The sequence below is a fragment of the Bufo gargarizans genome, chromosome 11 (assembly GCF_014858855.1).
Source record: "Bufo gargarizans isolate SCDJY-AF-19 chromosome 11, ASM1485885v1, whole genome shotgun sequence".
In the NCBI taxonomy this organism is placed as follows: domain Eukaryota; kingdom Metazoa; phylum Chordata; class Amphibia; order Anura; family Bufonidae; genus Bufo; species Bufo gargarizans.
In genome coordinates this window covers 30,441,160-30,456,850 of record NC_058090.1, presented here as the reverse complement: position 1 = coordinate 30,456,850, position 15,691 = coordinate 30,441,160, and the positions used below count along the sequence as shown (strand labels likewise).

The 15,691-nt window shown below is 41.9% G+C and overlaps 1 protein-coding gene across 2 annotated transcripts in view; it reads left to right on the top strand.

The window, feature by feature from the left end:
* The window catches only part of JAG2 (jagged canonical Notch ligand 2), a 70,564-nt gene that overhangs the window by 15,860 nt on the left and 39,013 nt on the right, over nt 1–15,691 (top strand). For both annotated transcript variants that reach the window (XM_044271567.1, XM_044271565.1), the window contains exon 3: nt 12,308–12,362. In XM_044271567.1, coding sequence (XP_044127502.1) covers nt 12,308–12,362 — 55 coding nt within the window. The remainder of the gene's footprint in view (nt 1–12,307; nt 12,363–15,691) is intronic.

Sequence of the window (15,691 nt, the reverse complement as noted above, 5' to 3'; positions counted from 1 at the left end):
CTTTAACCAATATCAAGTACTGATCTTCTGATGGGTTGGTGGCCCTAACTCAACCTCTAATCATAAACTAAATGTCTGAGCCTTTTTTTTTTTTAAGACACCCAGTCTTCTCCATGAACTTCTTTCTCCTTCGCAAGTCATTCATGAGGCTGCTCTGCAGTATGTAATCTCGCAAGTAAAGCTCTACACACCGCGTGTTGATGGAAAGCAGATCAGCTGCAAGAAAGCTTCAATCCTCATAATTTACATTGTCTGCTTCAAATATGAGGCGCTCGTGTGCTGGCTTCTCTCCCAGACCCTCGGACAGCAGCTGCACCTTACCCACATGTGTTACCCATGCAGTTCTTTGGCCAAAGCTTCTGATTACTCAGAAGGGTAAAATATTGCACTGCATACTGACTTTTCTCAGGAATGGAGCACAATGATCTTTATTGTTGCCGCAGCTTTTTCCTTTTTTTGCAACCTTCATATGCAAAATGTGGTTTCTTAGAACAGGGTTATTAAATGTGACGCAAATGGTGCATGTGCTGGGAAGTCTTGCAGTCGTGTGTGTGTGTGTGTGTGTGTGTGTGTATATTTTTATGAGACCAACTTCTGCACCATTGTCTTTAAAAGAGCCCAGAGCTCTTCTTTAAAGCCACATTTGTGGTGTGTTGACTGCCATAATTTCCCAGAAGGGGCTTGGGTCCAAGCAGTTGGAGCAAGCAAGTAGTACTTTGCATCTTCCCTTTCCCATCCAACAGCAAGGGCGATGCAAGAAACTTTAGGGTGGTAGCCCCCGGTCCTACCTCTCTTCCTCCAGGTCCAGTGGCAGTCTTGTAGATGGTTTGGATGCTTCCCATAGTTGCTTTAATTCTCGATGTCTTATTTTTCTCCACCCGACGTCAGGAATACTATGCCGTCTGGTGGCTTCACTATTTTAGATGTTGCCTATTGGGTTCTAGACCGCTACAATTCTAATGCTTTTAAGGCCCTGTGTTAATGGACTCCATTTGACGAATACACTGGGAAAAGCTCCCAACGTACACCTCGAGTAGAGGCCAGTGACAGATGCCTTTCATATTGGCAGGTATTACCCATGGGCTGCCATTTTAAGCAACCCGTATATCGAGCGTTTTTTTTTTTTTCCTTTAACAATGTATACTGGTCTGCTACGGTATCTTACCTTTTAATTTTGCTGTGTACTGGCCAAAAGGTTACCTGTGCAACGTTGGGAGCTTTTTCTTGGTGGACATGCTAAGCAGAGGTCAGAGTGATCTGAACATTTCAAGTTGCTTGATTTGACTCACTTTTTGATATGTTTGAAAGCTCACTTTTTCTTGTAGCCTCGAATACTACGGTTGGTGTTCTTTACGTGTCTACTGTCTCCCGTTACAACTTTCCTGACCATTGCATGACGTAGGAATGTCATCCATATAACTGAGTGCACAGAAGTGTTTTGCAGCTCGCCGGTGTTTATAGGCCTGGGTTTGGATTGGTGCCGCTCTGGCTTGCACGCGCTAAGACGTAGTTATTTATAGGACATAGCAGTGCGAATCTGATTTGAGATCCTTTCCCATTATACCCTGTATTATTATCTAAATGTCACGGCACACATGTTGTTCAGTAATTATTTTTAATTTATTTTCCTTTTTTTTTTTTTTTTTTTTTTTTTTCTTTTTTTTTTTTTATTATATATGCATATGACCCCCTAAACCTTTTGCACGAGGTCTTCATGTTCCTTGGTGATAAGTTGTATCTTGTTCAGAAATTGCGAAACGATTCTTCAGTCGTGGCGTGCCAGCGCTGTAGTCCTATTTTTGCACAGGCAAGTTAATGTGAGGTCAGGTAGGTGAGCCAAACATAATACGTTCACTACTGTATTTCAGAGTTCATGCAGGGATTTCTCTTTTGTGCGAAATATAATTTTTTATTTATTTTTTGTTACCAGCAGTCAATGGATTTAAGGAAATGATGATAAAAGGCATAGGAAAATGTGTGACAGTCTGAGCTTGATGTGTTGCGTGCCACCTTCTGTATGTTTGCAGAATGTATATAACCTCCATACGCTGCGCCAGATGTGAGATTGCAAGGGCCTCCTGGGGAACTCTTCCTTTTTGTTTCCGTGATGAAGGACCAACCAACCCTGGTCTATTGTAGAGTGATCACCATCAATTAGCTTGCATTTCATCATCCCCATGACATATTTTTATTAGCAGACCTAAAGCGTATGGGCTTTGGCAGACTAAAGGTGACCCTCTGGTTCAACAAAAAGTTCACATCTAAGGACCGCACAAAAAAAACAAAAAAAAAAAAACTTGCATGGTGACTTCATTTTCATCTTTTTCAATTGCAGATCCACCATTTTCCTGGCTCCTCTTCTGCCAACCAGTATGGCCACAACGATATTCCGACTACCTGATGTAGACTCAAGACACTTCCTGTTTGTCCAGCTCAGCACTTGGATTGTCCAACACTGCTAAAAAAAAGTCCTTCGAATGCACAATATGCATCAGGTGTTCTGAGAAGCGATGTGGCCATATTGGATATCAGAAGAGAAGCCCTGAAATTAGCGGATGTGCAGCTGAAAAGGACGACACCAGGTAAGGGATCTCTTCGTTTCCCGGGTACTGTAAATTCCATTTCTTAAAGGAGCGCTTTAAAGGAGAATGGGAAGACTTTGGGATAACCCTTGTGGAAGATTTCACGGCAGCCATGTCCATTATATTGGCTTACAAAAAGTCCAGGTGTCAAGCTTTCCCAATCCCCTGAATAGTCAAGCTCCCTAGATCAGTGATGAAGGTAAATTCATATAGGACAATAAGGACTTGGCGCTCCTGGAGTTAGACTACCTTTCCCACCATAAAGCTCCTCTCTTCTAGGTGCACGTGTTTATTGTTTTTGTTTTTTTTAAAAATAATTTCCCAAACTTTTTATTTATAGATCTATCTTATATACCTCATTTATGTATTTTATACCTCCTCTCCGTTTTTCGGGTTGATTACCGCTCACCTGAACCTTTCACATGACTGTATGGCTTTTTCAGTGTTTTGCGGTCTGTTTTTCACGGATCCGTTTTTCCATATGTTTCTGTTCCGTTTTTGCAGACCTATTGACTTGAATGTAGCCATGGAATGTGATTTGCTGGCAATAAAAGGACATTTGTTCTATCTTTCAACGGAACGGAAATACAGATACGGAATGCATACGGAGTACATTCCATTGAAACTAATGGTTCCGTATACAGACGGTATATGGAACGCAAAAAACGGCCAGTAAACAGGGGGGGAAGAACGGTTGTGTGAAAGAGGCCTTAGGTAGATGTCTTCTGAAAAAAGGCAAATCAGCCTTGTTTCATTTATACATTCATAGGCAAATATACTATTCAGCAGTCTAGGCATGCTAAGTGACGTGCCCCTGGAAGAACTGTAATCCCGAGCGACCTGTATTTACTGGTGAAGTATTTTATGTGAAAAAAGCTCTTTTATATGTCTTGAAACCTTCTTATGTTCTCGGTGCATTCCTCTTGGAGCTATTCTAACATGTCTGCAATCTGCTGTAAGATGTAACCTTAATCAACCCAAGGAGACGTGTGAAATATTTATGCATGCCGAGCAAGCAGTGACAATAAAACAGTTCTCCAGATAATACCGCCACGAATTGATACTCCGTGTTCTCATAAATATTGATTCAACCCGCGAGATGCACTTTATGTCCTGTGGTGCCGTGCTAGGAGGTGACGGTTCATTTTATATACTCTTGTCTCGCTGCGCTGTAAAAGTAACTGAGAAATTGTTTGGTGCGAAAATGCAGATGTTTAGGTTTGTAACAATAGGGGATGCGACAAAGGTAGCAGTTGAACTCAACCCCCAACCTTTTAAGATAACCCCAGTATTATAAATGGTGCCTGGTAGGTAGGGGCCCAGTTACAGATTATGCTTTGGTACCCAAGAGTCTTAAAGGAAACCTGTCACCTGGATTTTGTGTATAGAGCTGAGGACATGGGTTGCTAGACGGCCGCTAGCACATCCGCAATACCCAGTCCCCATAGCTCTGTGTGCTTTTATTGTGTAAAAAAAAACAACAACATTTGATACATATGCAAATTAACCCGAGATGAGTCCTGTCCCTGACTCATCTAAGGTACAGGACTCATCTCTGGTTAATTTGCATATGTATCAAATGTTGTTGTTTTTTTACACAATAAAAGCACACAGAGCTATGGGGACTGGGTATTGCGGCTGTGCTAGCGGCCATCTAGCAACGCATGTTCTCAGCTCTGCACACAAAATCCCGGTGACAGGTTCCCTTTAAGTTTCTGACTATTAACCTATAGCAAGCAGTTTCTGATGAGGTTGTACAGTTAAGAAAAAATACATTTATACACCCTATAAGATAATTTAAAGTTAGGGTTCATGCACATGTGTGTGTGTGTGTGTGTGTGTGTGTGTGTGTGTGCCCCATGCCGCAAACAGAAAAATAGTGGTCCGCAGTACACGCACGCCATTGGCGGATGCAGACCTATCCGCGAGATACGTTCCCCACCGTAAAAAAATAGAACATGTTCTGTTTTTTTGGCAGTGCGGAAGCGCAGGCCGAAATCCCATGGAAGCACTTTGTAGTGCTTCTGTGGGCTTCCGATCTGTGCACCGCTCATTCAAGTCAATGGGTCCGCATCCATGATACAGAGTGCACACAGCTGGTTCCCATATATCGTGGACCCGTTGTTTGCAGGCTGCAATACAGGCACACGCGCTTGTGTGCATGAGCCCTTAATTGGGGTGGGTCCTCTGTTCAACATCTTCATCCCTTGGCCAGAGTAGAGACCAGTGAGGACCAGCGTCTCTTGCTTTGGAGAACCTGTCATGTCCTGAATTGCACAGACAGCCTATTGATATGATTTGAGCACAGTGTAATGCCTGATTTCTCCTGTGGAGGTGCTGCAGGGAAATAGATCACTTACTGCCAGGTTTCCCCAAAGATGACATTTAATGTGTATGGGACTTTCCCCCAAGAGATGATGTATGAGGAGGTAAGGATTGGAAATGTTGGCTTTTTACTGTCCGATCCATTTATTTATTTTTTGTTGTGAAGATTAGGGTGGTCTGCCAGGACCTTCATTTACTTACCCCAGAGTGCATGCTCGGCTGTTTTACGGAGGGTTCGGGAAACATTTGTCCCAGGGGCCGCCATCTATCTCCAATTTCAGTTTTTGTTTTTTACATTTTATTTAAATGTCTTGAGTATTGGCAGGGGGGGTTGACTATTGGTGGACCACTAAATATAACACATGTTGGCGAGCTGCAGACCCCACTTGTGTCTACTCCCCAGCGACTGCTTACAGATCTGTGAGACTGTATAATTAATAGCTCATTATACATTAACCTGCTCCTAATAAGGTTAGTTAACTCGCTGACCCTGTTTTTACCCCCCCCCCCCCTCCCCTTTTAATTTAGGGATGTGTAAATAAGCCGAAAGACTTGAAGTGAAGCAATCAAAGGGTCCCTGTGAATGTATGACATGAAAGCGTCATTTTCTTCTAAAGGTTGCCAGGAATAAGCAATGTTATTTGATACTGGTGGGATCCAACTACACTGGAGACTGCAAGCTGTTAGAAACTAGAGCGAGGAAACGCATACCAGTAGGAATGACAATTTAACCTTGAGACGGAGCGCTGTTCTGCCGTGCCTTTTATTCTCCGCTCTGTGATGCTGCTTCCTTGCAGAAATTATGCCTGACCTATATGATGGGCTGAAATATCCGCATCAGCAAAATGAGACGTTTCAATGATCCTAATGCAAAGAGGGACTAAGATAATGGGACCTGGGGGGGGGGGGGTGCTTATACGTTGGGATGGCTCTCTTGCATCCTGTCACTATGTACTTGCCACTACAACTTGACTGGCTATAAAAAGATGATTTACTGATCGTTGGACGGTCAGAAAGGTTGTACTCGTGGGAGGAATATGAATGAATTGCAATAGTTCTGTTATATAGGGCACCTGTCCTCATTGCCCTCTGACATGACCTTTTATTCAGATTGTGGGGTATTCGACCCCTTAGGATTTGTTTTTTATCTGACCTATATTGGGGTCACAAAAATTTGCAAGTATAGGAGCTGTTTTAACCAGGGGCGGACTGGCCATAGACACAACAGGGAGAATTCCCAGTGGGCCCACTCGCAAGGTACATAATCTGATCTGGCGCCATCCTGAGAAGGTCTGCTGGGGCAGTATATTGTGCTGTATTGTGGTATTTGGTTCAGTTGGGGCAGTATATTGTGGTATTTGGTTCAGTTGGGGCAGTATATTGTGGTATTTGGTTCAGTTGGGGCAGTATATTGTGGTATTTGGTTCTGCTGGGGCAGTATATTGTGCTGCATTGTGGTATTTGGCTCTGCGGGTGTGGTATGTTGTGCTGCACTGTGGCATTTGGTTCTGCTGCGGTGGTATATTGTTATGCACTGTGGTATTTGGTTCTGATAGGGCAGTATATTATGCTGCATTGTGATATTTGATTCTGCTGGGGTAGTATTTTGTGCTGCACTTTGCTATTCTGGTTATGCTGCAGAACCATATACCATAGTGTAGTACAATACACTGCCCCTGCCTACTTCAGTTGGCCCCACGTTCTGTCAGTTTGCGCTCACTTACAGCATAGCACCACTGTAAATTCCTAGTCTGCTTTTGTTGAAACCATTATAACTCTATAGAAAAGCAATAATTGATTCCAAAACCCAAAATGTCACCCCCTAGATAGGAAAAAGTAGTTTTAAGAAAAATAAGTAGATATCCCAAGACACACAAAGCAGGTCCTTAAATAAAACAGACAGGAATAGATGCTGGAGCAGGGCAGTAGTTTCTTCAGGGTCTTGCACAGTACATACATACATACACCAGAAAAGTAAAATGAAGCTGCAGCTCATCCTGGCACAGACAGGGGGCAGTACAGAATATGTAGTACCTCAGAGGAGCTAGTAGACGGCCTATACAAATCTTTTACCAGTAAATGGTCATGTAGATTGGTTGGATCTGAGTCTGAGGCATTCTATCTTCAGTCTAGTTTCAGCTTACAATGGCCCAGGAAAGACCATTGTATCTTGAGGGATCACTGTATTCCCATAGAGAATATGGGCAGTTCAATCCTAGAGCCCGCAAACTAAGACACCTAGAACTTTATTTTTTTTCTACCCAACATTTTGGGTTATACTTTTAGTGTCTACAGAAGTTCTTATGGCTGTGAAACGCAAATCAAACTGGTGTGGTCTGAAGATGTCCATACAGATCATATAGTAGGTTGATGGTTGAAGAGCTGTTGAATGAGCAGTTGTCCAGTGGACAACTGGTTTGCCAAATCGGTTGTTCAAACTGGCCGTCCATGCTCAGTGACACCAGGCAAATGATGAACAATCTTTCTGGAAGTACTTTGTAGAAAAGGTCGTCCTTACAAAAGATCTTTCATCTGGATGTTTGAACATTTCACTCAATGCCAACTTTCCAGCTAATGACGGTGTGTCATGACGGTCAGCTAAAATGTTTGTTGTTAAAATGTACCCAATGCTTTCTCGGAGGTCTCCTTCTTTACCTTTCCTCTAGACTTCACGCATCCTGAAATGCATGGCGTGATAAGATCTGCTTTAAAAAAACTTTACAAACTTGACAGCATTTCAGACTTTCAGCTGACGGGTGCCCTACATATAGAGCACAAATGCTTTTACCTTTAAAAGTGGGCTCCAATGAAGTCAAAAGTGCAACTACTTATTTTTCAGAGGTGCTCCATTATTTTTCATTCAGCATCTAAGACCTGTACATATTTTGTAACTTTGGTGCATTTTTTTTTGTACACTCTGTCCTTGTAATCTGGTATTATTGTTCGTATGGGTCATGTTGTGATTTAGTCTTTTTAGTGTATTATATTTCCAGCTTCACCAGCTTGCAGACCATTAGGGCACATTGGCTGAAAGAGGAGGATAATTGCCAAATCAATATGAATTGAAGGATCAGATCATCAGATTCAAGGATTTGCTCATCTCTACCAAATGTTTCTGAGGGCTGCTTTTAGTTTAGTACATGGCATTCAACTGCTGTGTATGATTCAAGACAGTTTGCCAATTCCCTTCTTTCCGTTTCAACATCTTTATTGCCCTTTAGACAAATAGTTGCACAGGCTTTAAAGATGGAAACTCGATCATGTAAATTGAACTTTTACTCAGGAGTGGGAAAAATACCGAAGACCTTAGAAGCCAGATAAACCACTCCGTGAGCCAGCTTAATTTTTCTAGCGTCAAAGGGGCCCAAACCCAAAATTTGGGATTCCAAGGCAGTCTTCTAGGACTGTTGGCCTTCAGTTGCTGTGATTTATCGAGGCTGAGATGTTAAACTTGGTTTCAACAGGGGATAATGGGGATCTGGCTCTGTAAACACACTTTCATTAATTCTCTGACTCCTTATGTACTGTTATTTTATTGATATAGATTGTAATTGGTACTGGCCAAGACCTCAGCCATGAAATAAAACTAGAACACTTGATGTATTTCTGTTCCCCAAATTTGACTTGGGCAACCAAGGGTAAATATCTGTAGTCTATATGAAATCAAGTTGGCTGGAAGTAGACACCCAAGATCCTACTTGGGCAACCAAGGGTAAATGCAATGTGTTGGGTTAACTTGTTGTTGATGCAAAATGACTGTATACCTATGAATAACATGCTGGATGTTGTAGTTGAAGACCACAGCCTCCTAGTCTCTGTTGTACAGATCATATTACTTTGATTATAGCTCCGTTCTTATGATCATAGGTTTTTGCCATCTCAGGAGAAGTGTGAAATGCGTCAAATGCATAATAAATTGGAGCCAAACTACCACCTCGGCCAACTTTTTCTCTGTGTAGACCAGCTCTATTTACTCTTGGTTGCCCAAGTAGGATCATTCAGTTTTTAAGCCACCAGTAAGGTACAAGACACACATTGAGGAAACCACAAGCATTCAGAGTTAGACCTGGTCACACTTCATTTACTCCACAGAGAGGTTTCAGTCAAGCTTATACTTGAAGGGATTACTGTCAGGTTTGCCCACAATTTTCCTCTTGCCAACTATTTTGTCCCCACTGTGTACAAAGCTAAAAAAATTATTTTAGAAGACGCCATTTCATTGTGTCAACACTTGAGTTACCTGTAAGTAGAGAAGCAACTGCAGGTTTTGAAATATCGACCGGCCCCACAGCCGGCGGAAGATTGGGATATGGTGTCGTGGTGGAAGCACAGCTGCAGCAGACACAGTTGTCAAGTTCTGCTCCTTGCCTTTTCCTCTTGTGAATTTAGAGCATTATCCAGTTGTGATGATGAATATCTGAGCTATCTGGATGTAGACAGACATCAGGGCACATGTTTAACCACACAGTACACTGAATTTATGGTGTACAGTACATACATTGTATTATATGCATGTGCAAAACCTGACCAGTCCAAGAAAACCACTGCTGGTGGTACATGTGGTTACACAGGAAAATTTTAGATTTTCACCCATTTGTCAATGTGTGTGTGTGTGTGTGTGTGTATATGTATGTGTGTATATATATATATATATATATATATATATATATATATATATATATATAATTTATTTTTTTATTTATGCTGCTAGGTTATATTGATGGGGCCTATCCTTGTCATCTTTGGCAGTATTTAAATATGGTCCAAGCCATTTCCTAGCTGTGTAGTATATAATGTAGCTGTTTTTGTGTTACTTATTGAGCAGGCATTTGAATATTGTGCCTCCTTTTGGATTGTCTTCAGTTTCCAATAGCACTTTTTTTTAATAACCTTTATAAGCCAATAATGCAGGGTATCTTCTCGGATGAGCTCCATAAATGTTGCCCATCTGTAGGGAAGGAGCGTTCTACGTACCACAACCTCTTTTGGTATGTAATTTTTCTTTGGACCCATTTTTTCCCTTGCATGGTCTCTAGGATTATTTATTTAAAGTTCACAAGAAGTGATGTTCTTCTCCTCCATTTTATACAGGTCTCAAAAATAGTGATAATGGCTTAATAATAATTATATATTTTTTTTATTAGTAATTTTAATATGTCTAATGTTTAGAAGACTTTTGTAGCAGAGGAGCAGCCGTCTTAATCTTTCCTGGAAAGTCTGGTGAAATTTTTGTCTCCTTTCACAATTTGCCTTGCTGAATGTGTTCGGATTCCTTGGAACAGTATTAGTCCCATGTTTTATTTTTCACCCTCTACATTGTTTTTGCAAATGCAGAACTGTCAATCCTCCCACTACAACTTGGATTCATGAATGATGCATTGTTAGATGAGAATTTAACACCTTTGCAGAGGCGGCTTTCAATTGTGTACGTGGTTGGTTCTAAATTGGGCATGGCTTCCCATTCGTAACGTCAAGTTCATTTAGGCTATATATTGGAGATGCTGACGATTGTCCATGTAGGAATCGGCATTTGCATTAGGGTACTTTCACACTAGCGCTTTTCTTTTCCGGCATAGAGTACCGAAAAAGAACTGATCAGGCATATCCCCATGCATTCTGAATGGAGAGCAATCCGTTCAGGATGCTTCAGGATGTCTTCAGTTCAGTCTTTTTGACTGATCAGGCAAAAGATAAAACTGCAGCATGCTACGAATTTATCTTAGGGCTCTTTCACACCTGCGTTATAGTCTTCCGGCATAGAGTTCCGTCGTCGGGGCTCTATGCCGGAAGAATCCTGATCAGGATTATCCTAATGCATTCTGAATGGACAGTCCGTCCTTCAGGATGCATCAGGATGTCTTCCGTTCCGGAACGGAACGTTTTTTGGCCGCAGCAAATAGCGCAGCATGCTGCGCTTTTTGCTCCGGCCAAAAATCCGGAACACTTGCCGCAAGGCCGGATCCGGAATGAATGCCCATTGAAAGGCATTGATCCGGATCCGGCCTTAAGCTAAACGTCGTTTCGGCGCATTGCCGGATGCGACGTTTAGCTTTTTCACAATGGTTACCATGGCTGCCGGGACGCTAAAGTCCTGGCAGCCATGGTAAACTGTAGTGGGGAGCGGGGAGCAGCATACTTACCGTCCGTGCGGCTCCCGGGGCGCTCCAGAGTGACGTCAGGGCGCCCCAGGCGCATGGATGACGTGATCGCATGGATCACATGATCCATGCGCATGGGGCGCTCTGACGTCATTCTGGAGCGCCCCGGGAGCCGCACGGACTGTAAGTATACCGCTCCCCCGCTCCCCACTACTACTATGGCAACCAGGACTTTAATAGCGTCCTGGGTGCCATAGTAACACTGAAAGCATTTTGAAGACGGATCCGTCTTCAAATGCTTTCAGTACACTTGCGTTTTTCCGGATCCGGCGTGTAATTCCGGCAAGTGGAGTACACGCCGGATCCGGACAACGCAAGTGTGAAAGAGGCCTTAAAGACTTGCCTGAGTGCCGGATCTGGCATTTTTTTTTTTCCATAGGAATGTATTTTCCATAGAATTGCATAGGTATGCATTCAAAATACCGGAATGCCGGATCCGTCCTTCCGGTCTGCGCATGTGCAGACCGAAAAAAAGGTAAACAAAATAAATGCTGCATCCGTTTTGCCGGATGACACCGAAAGGACGGATCCAGCATTTCAATGCATTTTTATGACTGATCAGGCACTTTTCAGACTGATCAGTCTTACAAATGCCATCAGTTGGCATACATTTTGCCGGATCACTCTGCCGCAAGTGTGAAAGTAGCCTTAGAAGACCTTGACCGAAATGCAAGTCACACTTTTAGAGAAGGCTATAATACAAGTTGCATTGCTCTAGGCCTGTCTTTTTGGCATGTTTTTATTACAAGGATTGTCTTTGGCTGTCTTTATTCTTCCAGTAAACACCATCTGAAACATGAAAAAACCAGCAATTATTACTTATAAGGCTAGAGCCTCATGAGACCTTTTGTTGCAGCAACAAGGCTCCCCAAAACACGGTGCATTGTCCTAATAGACTGGCAGCATCAAAGCTGCCAGTTTGACATTCAGATCCTCTGTTTTTGGGCCCTTCCTCTGACTGTAACATTGCTGCAACAAGGCCCCATAAGTACCCTTCACAAAACAGTCAGAGAAATCACTTGTTTTGCAATTTATAGTGAAAAAGTGCAATGGTAATTAATAGGGTGTTCTGCGTTTAGTTATACATTTCTATGCTTTTATTCTATTGTGCTTTATACAGTAGCTTACTATTATGTTCTAGGTTTGTAGGTGAAGCAGACTTAATTGTGGTAGCTTTTTTGTTTGTTTGTTTTTAATATTTGTGACCACCATTTAATAATCTCATATTTTTCTTCTTTTCAGAGGTCTTTCACATTCATTTTGGAGGCTTGGGACTGGGATAATGACACCAAAGTTGGTAAGTATCTCATCATCACAATATGGGGAAAAGGTCTATTTCTTTTCGCTCTATTTAGTTAATTTTTTTTATTTTCTTCATTCTCTCCCTTTCCCCTTTTTATCTTTTTGTGTTTTCTTACTTTGTCTTTTATATCCTCCTTTTAGTTTTTTTCGCCCTCCTTTTTTTTTTTTTTTTTTTTTTTTTTTTTTTCTTTTTCTGTCTCTTTCCTATGTACATCTCTCATTTTTCATACTGCTTCTTCCTGGCCATCTATCTCAAATAGAATATCTCTTTGCCCAAATATTTGGTACTGTTGGTTTTGATTCTCATTGTAAAGTGTAATTTTTACAATCCTGGTATTACTGTAATGACAGTACCGGGTGCCAAAGCACCTCTCCCAAGCTTATAGCTCAGGCGCTGCTAACAAGATCTCTGGGGACGACACTAATGATTAACTTGTAACAGTGTGTGAAGCTGGCTTGCTGTCATTTTCATTGTAGGTATTTTGAAACCAAGTGGGAAATATATTTTGAAAATGTAGTTGCTATTTGGCTGCGTGGTGTAATCATTATCTATAATGTGGCTGCTTCTTGTAAGACTCCTTATTACAATTGCTGTTATCACTAATAAAAGTCAAAAACCTTTTGGCCTTTCTGCGCAACGTTGTGATGGGTAAACTCCTTCGGCAGTTCTCAACCCCTTTAGGCTATGTTTCATTGCTTCGTTGCAGCGACTCATTCATTGGGGTTGCCCTCACCCGGTGCTCAGCTCCTGCTGGGTTAGCGTTTGGACTGTGATGTGCACAATGTCTCCTTGGCCATGATGTAGACACTGTTATTTGGATTCAAAAAGTTTCACAAACTGTAGGACTGATGACCTTACACAAGACCTACTTTCATGTCACTGCCTTATGTTACCCTTTTTGCTTTTCCCACAGCTTAAAGGGGTTTTTGTGATTTGGGGTGGGAGGAGATGGTTATAATGGGACAACCACCTAGGGGTTGTCCGGTCCTAGACATTAATGACCTATCTTCAGGATAGGTCATTAGATCGATGCAGGTCCAACACTTGGGACCCCTACTTATCAGCTGATCTCAGCAGCGGCCAGCATAAAACCTAGTCGGGATACTGCACTGGAACCCAAACAATCCCTTTAAATGCCCTTTCTTTCACCAAAATACATTTCAGAACCAATGTGCATACAATATACAGTGTGTAACAGCTGCTTGCCCTCTGCAGCCTTGTTCTAGGATAAAAGCTTGTTTAGATGATTGTATATATGAGATCTTACCTTCACAAAATGGGATTGGATACCAGCGGAGGGTAAGGCTGGAATCACACTTGTGGTTTTTTTATGCAGTTTTTTGAGCCAAAGCCAAAAGTGGCTTTACAGTAGCAGGAAGAAGACGTAAAAGGTCTTCCTTTTTCTATTTTCTACTCCCTTTGAATCCACTTCTGTCTTTTTGGTTTTTAAAACTGCATCAAAAACTACAAGTGTGATTCCAGCCTTACCCTGTGTCTGCTCTAATGGTGATCACATTGTAATGTAACGTCTTTCTGTTCCAAATTGCTCTTTGTAACTAAGTCGGCTTGTTGCCCTCCATGGGAATAGTGCACCTGCCAGTGTTTGCTGTGAACAGTCCTCTTGAAGTGTTGTGTTTTTTTTTTTTTTTTTTCTTTGACTTTTTATTTTGCCTTTTATCTGTTTTTTAGTGGTTTGTTAGCTAGTCACCCAGAAGAATAGGGTTGGAGTAACTATGGATTTTGGGTGTTCTGCACCCCACGTTGTCAAAATGTATTCTGCATTTGTGGCAAGGCAGCGGCCATTTTTATTTACGGAATTGACCTTTCTTTTTCAAAGGTTTTAAAATTACCAGAGCCTCTGTCCATCTAACATGATGCATCTTTCCAACGTTCATCCATGAATGCGTTGGGGCCAACAAGGGCACTAAATCCTGTTCTGTTACGCTGCAGATGTTTATTGGGCCAATTAAGATTTAGATTTGTGTTCATTTAAGCAAGAAAAAATTTAAAAACTTGACAACTAATGTACGGTACGTTAGAACTTTTGGGAATTCTTTCCTACACCATTCTTGGAACTGGAGGTCTACAAGGATATAATTATGGACATTTGTTGAGTACAATAGTTCTGTTTTCACTTTCTGTATTGGTTCCAATACCTAGTTAGGTGGAATAGGACCTTCTTGTGGATAAATACATATAGTTTTAGCTTCTTGGATAGGCGTAGATAAGGAATGTGGTTGTTGTAATCACCATAACTGGCAAGTGCACTGGAACATTGCTGAGGAATGCATAGATAGATGTCTTTGTACCACTGTTGGTTAAATGTATACGTGACTGCCTTGTAATATCAGATTTGACTATACATGAGTCTCCTTCCTCATGGACTTGGTAAATGCCCTCTTTTATTTTTGGTATGTTCCTCCTACTTATGAAAGGTTTTCAAGTAGTGCATTGGTTGCCCTCCATAGTGTGACATGAGAGCAGTGAAAACTTTTTTATCAGTGTTCCTCAACTCCACTCCTCAGGGCCCATCTGCCGATCATGATTTTTGAGAATATCCCACAGAATGAATACCTGTCTGGTAAGTCCTGATGCATTGACACTATATCACCTGCTCAATTCTAAGGAAATTCTGAAAACATGACCACCAGGTGGGCCCTGAGGACTGGAGTTGAGGAACACTGCTTTAACAGACCAGACACCTCATAAGGGTTACCTTGGTGTGGGTTATGGAAATAAGAACACCAGAGATGTTGAAATAAATCTGAGCACAGCCTTGAATGAATTTTGAGAGGACTATGCTTAAACAACCATCTCCCCATTGTGTCATGGAAACCTTTTCCTGGTTGGTTTTTCGGACAGTAGCTCAGGAGTTGGAATTGGTTCCAAAGACTCCTTCATTTAGGATATATAATATGCTTCCAGACTCCCACCAAATGGAATTGATTGGCATATTGTTTGAAATCAGGTCTTGGACTACAGATGAGATCTATAGGACCTTTTTCCCCACCAGTTTCTTCCATGTTCCATGCTTTCAGTAGAGTTTTGTTAAAGGGTTTCTGTCACCTGAAAAATAGGTATTAAGCTGGCTGAGATTAGCAATGTGCTAATGTCAGCTGAACATAACTATATTAGTGCCATCTCGCTGCCTAAAGCCTTTATTGAGAAAAACTAACTTTTATAATATGCTAATTAGCCTCTAGGAGCAGGGGGGGGGGCGTTGCACCTGCTCCCTAGAGGCTCCGTTTGCCCACCTCTTTTCATGCCCTTCTCTTGATTGACAAGGCCAGCGCAGCTCGGCTCTCCTCCCGCCGGCCGTGTAT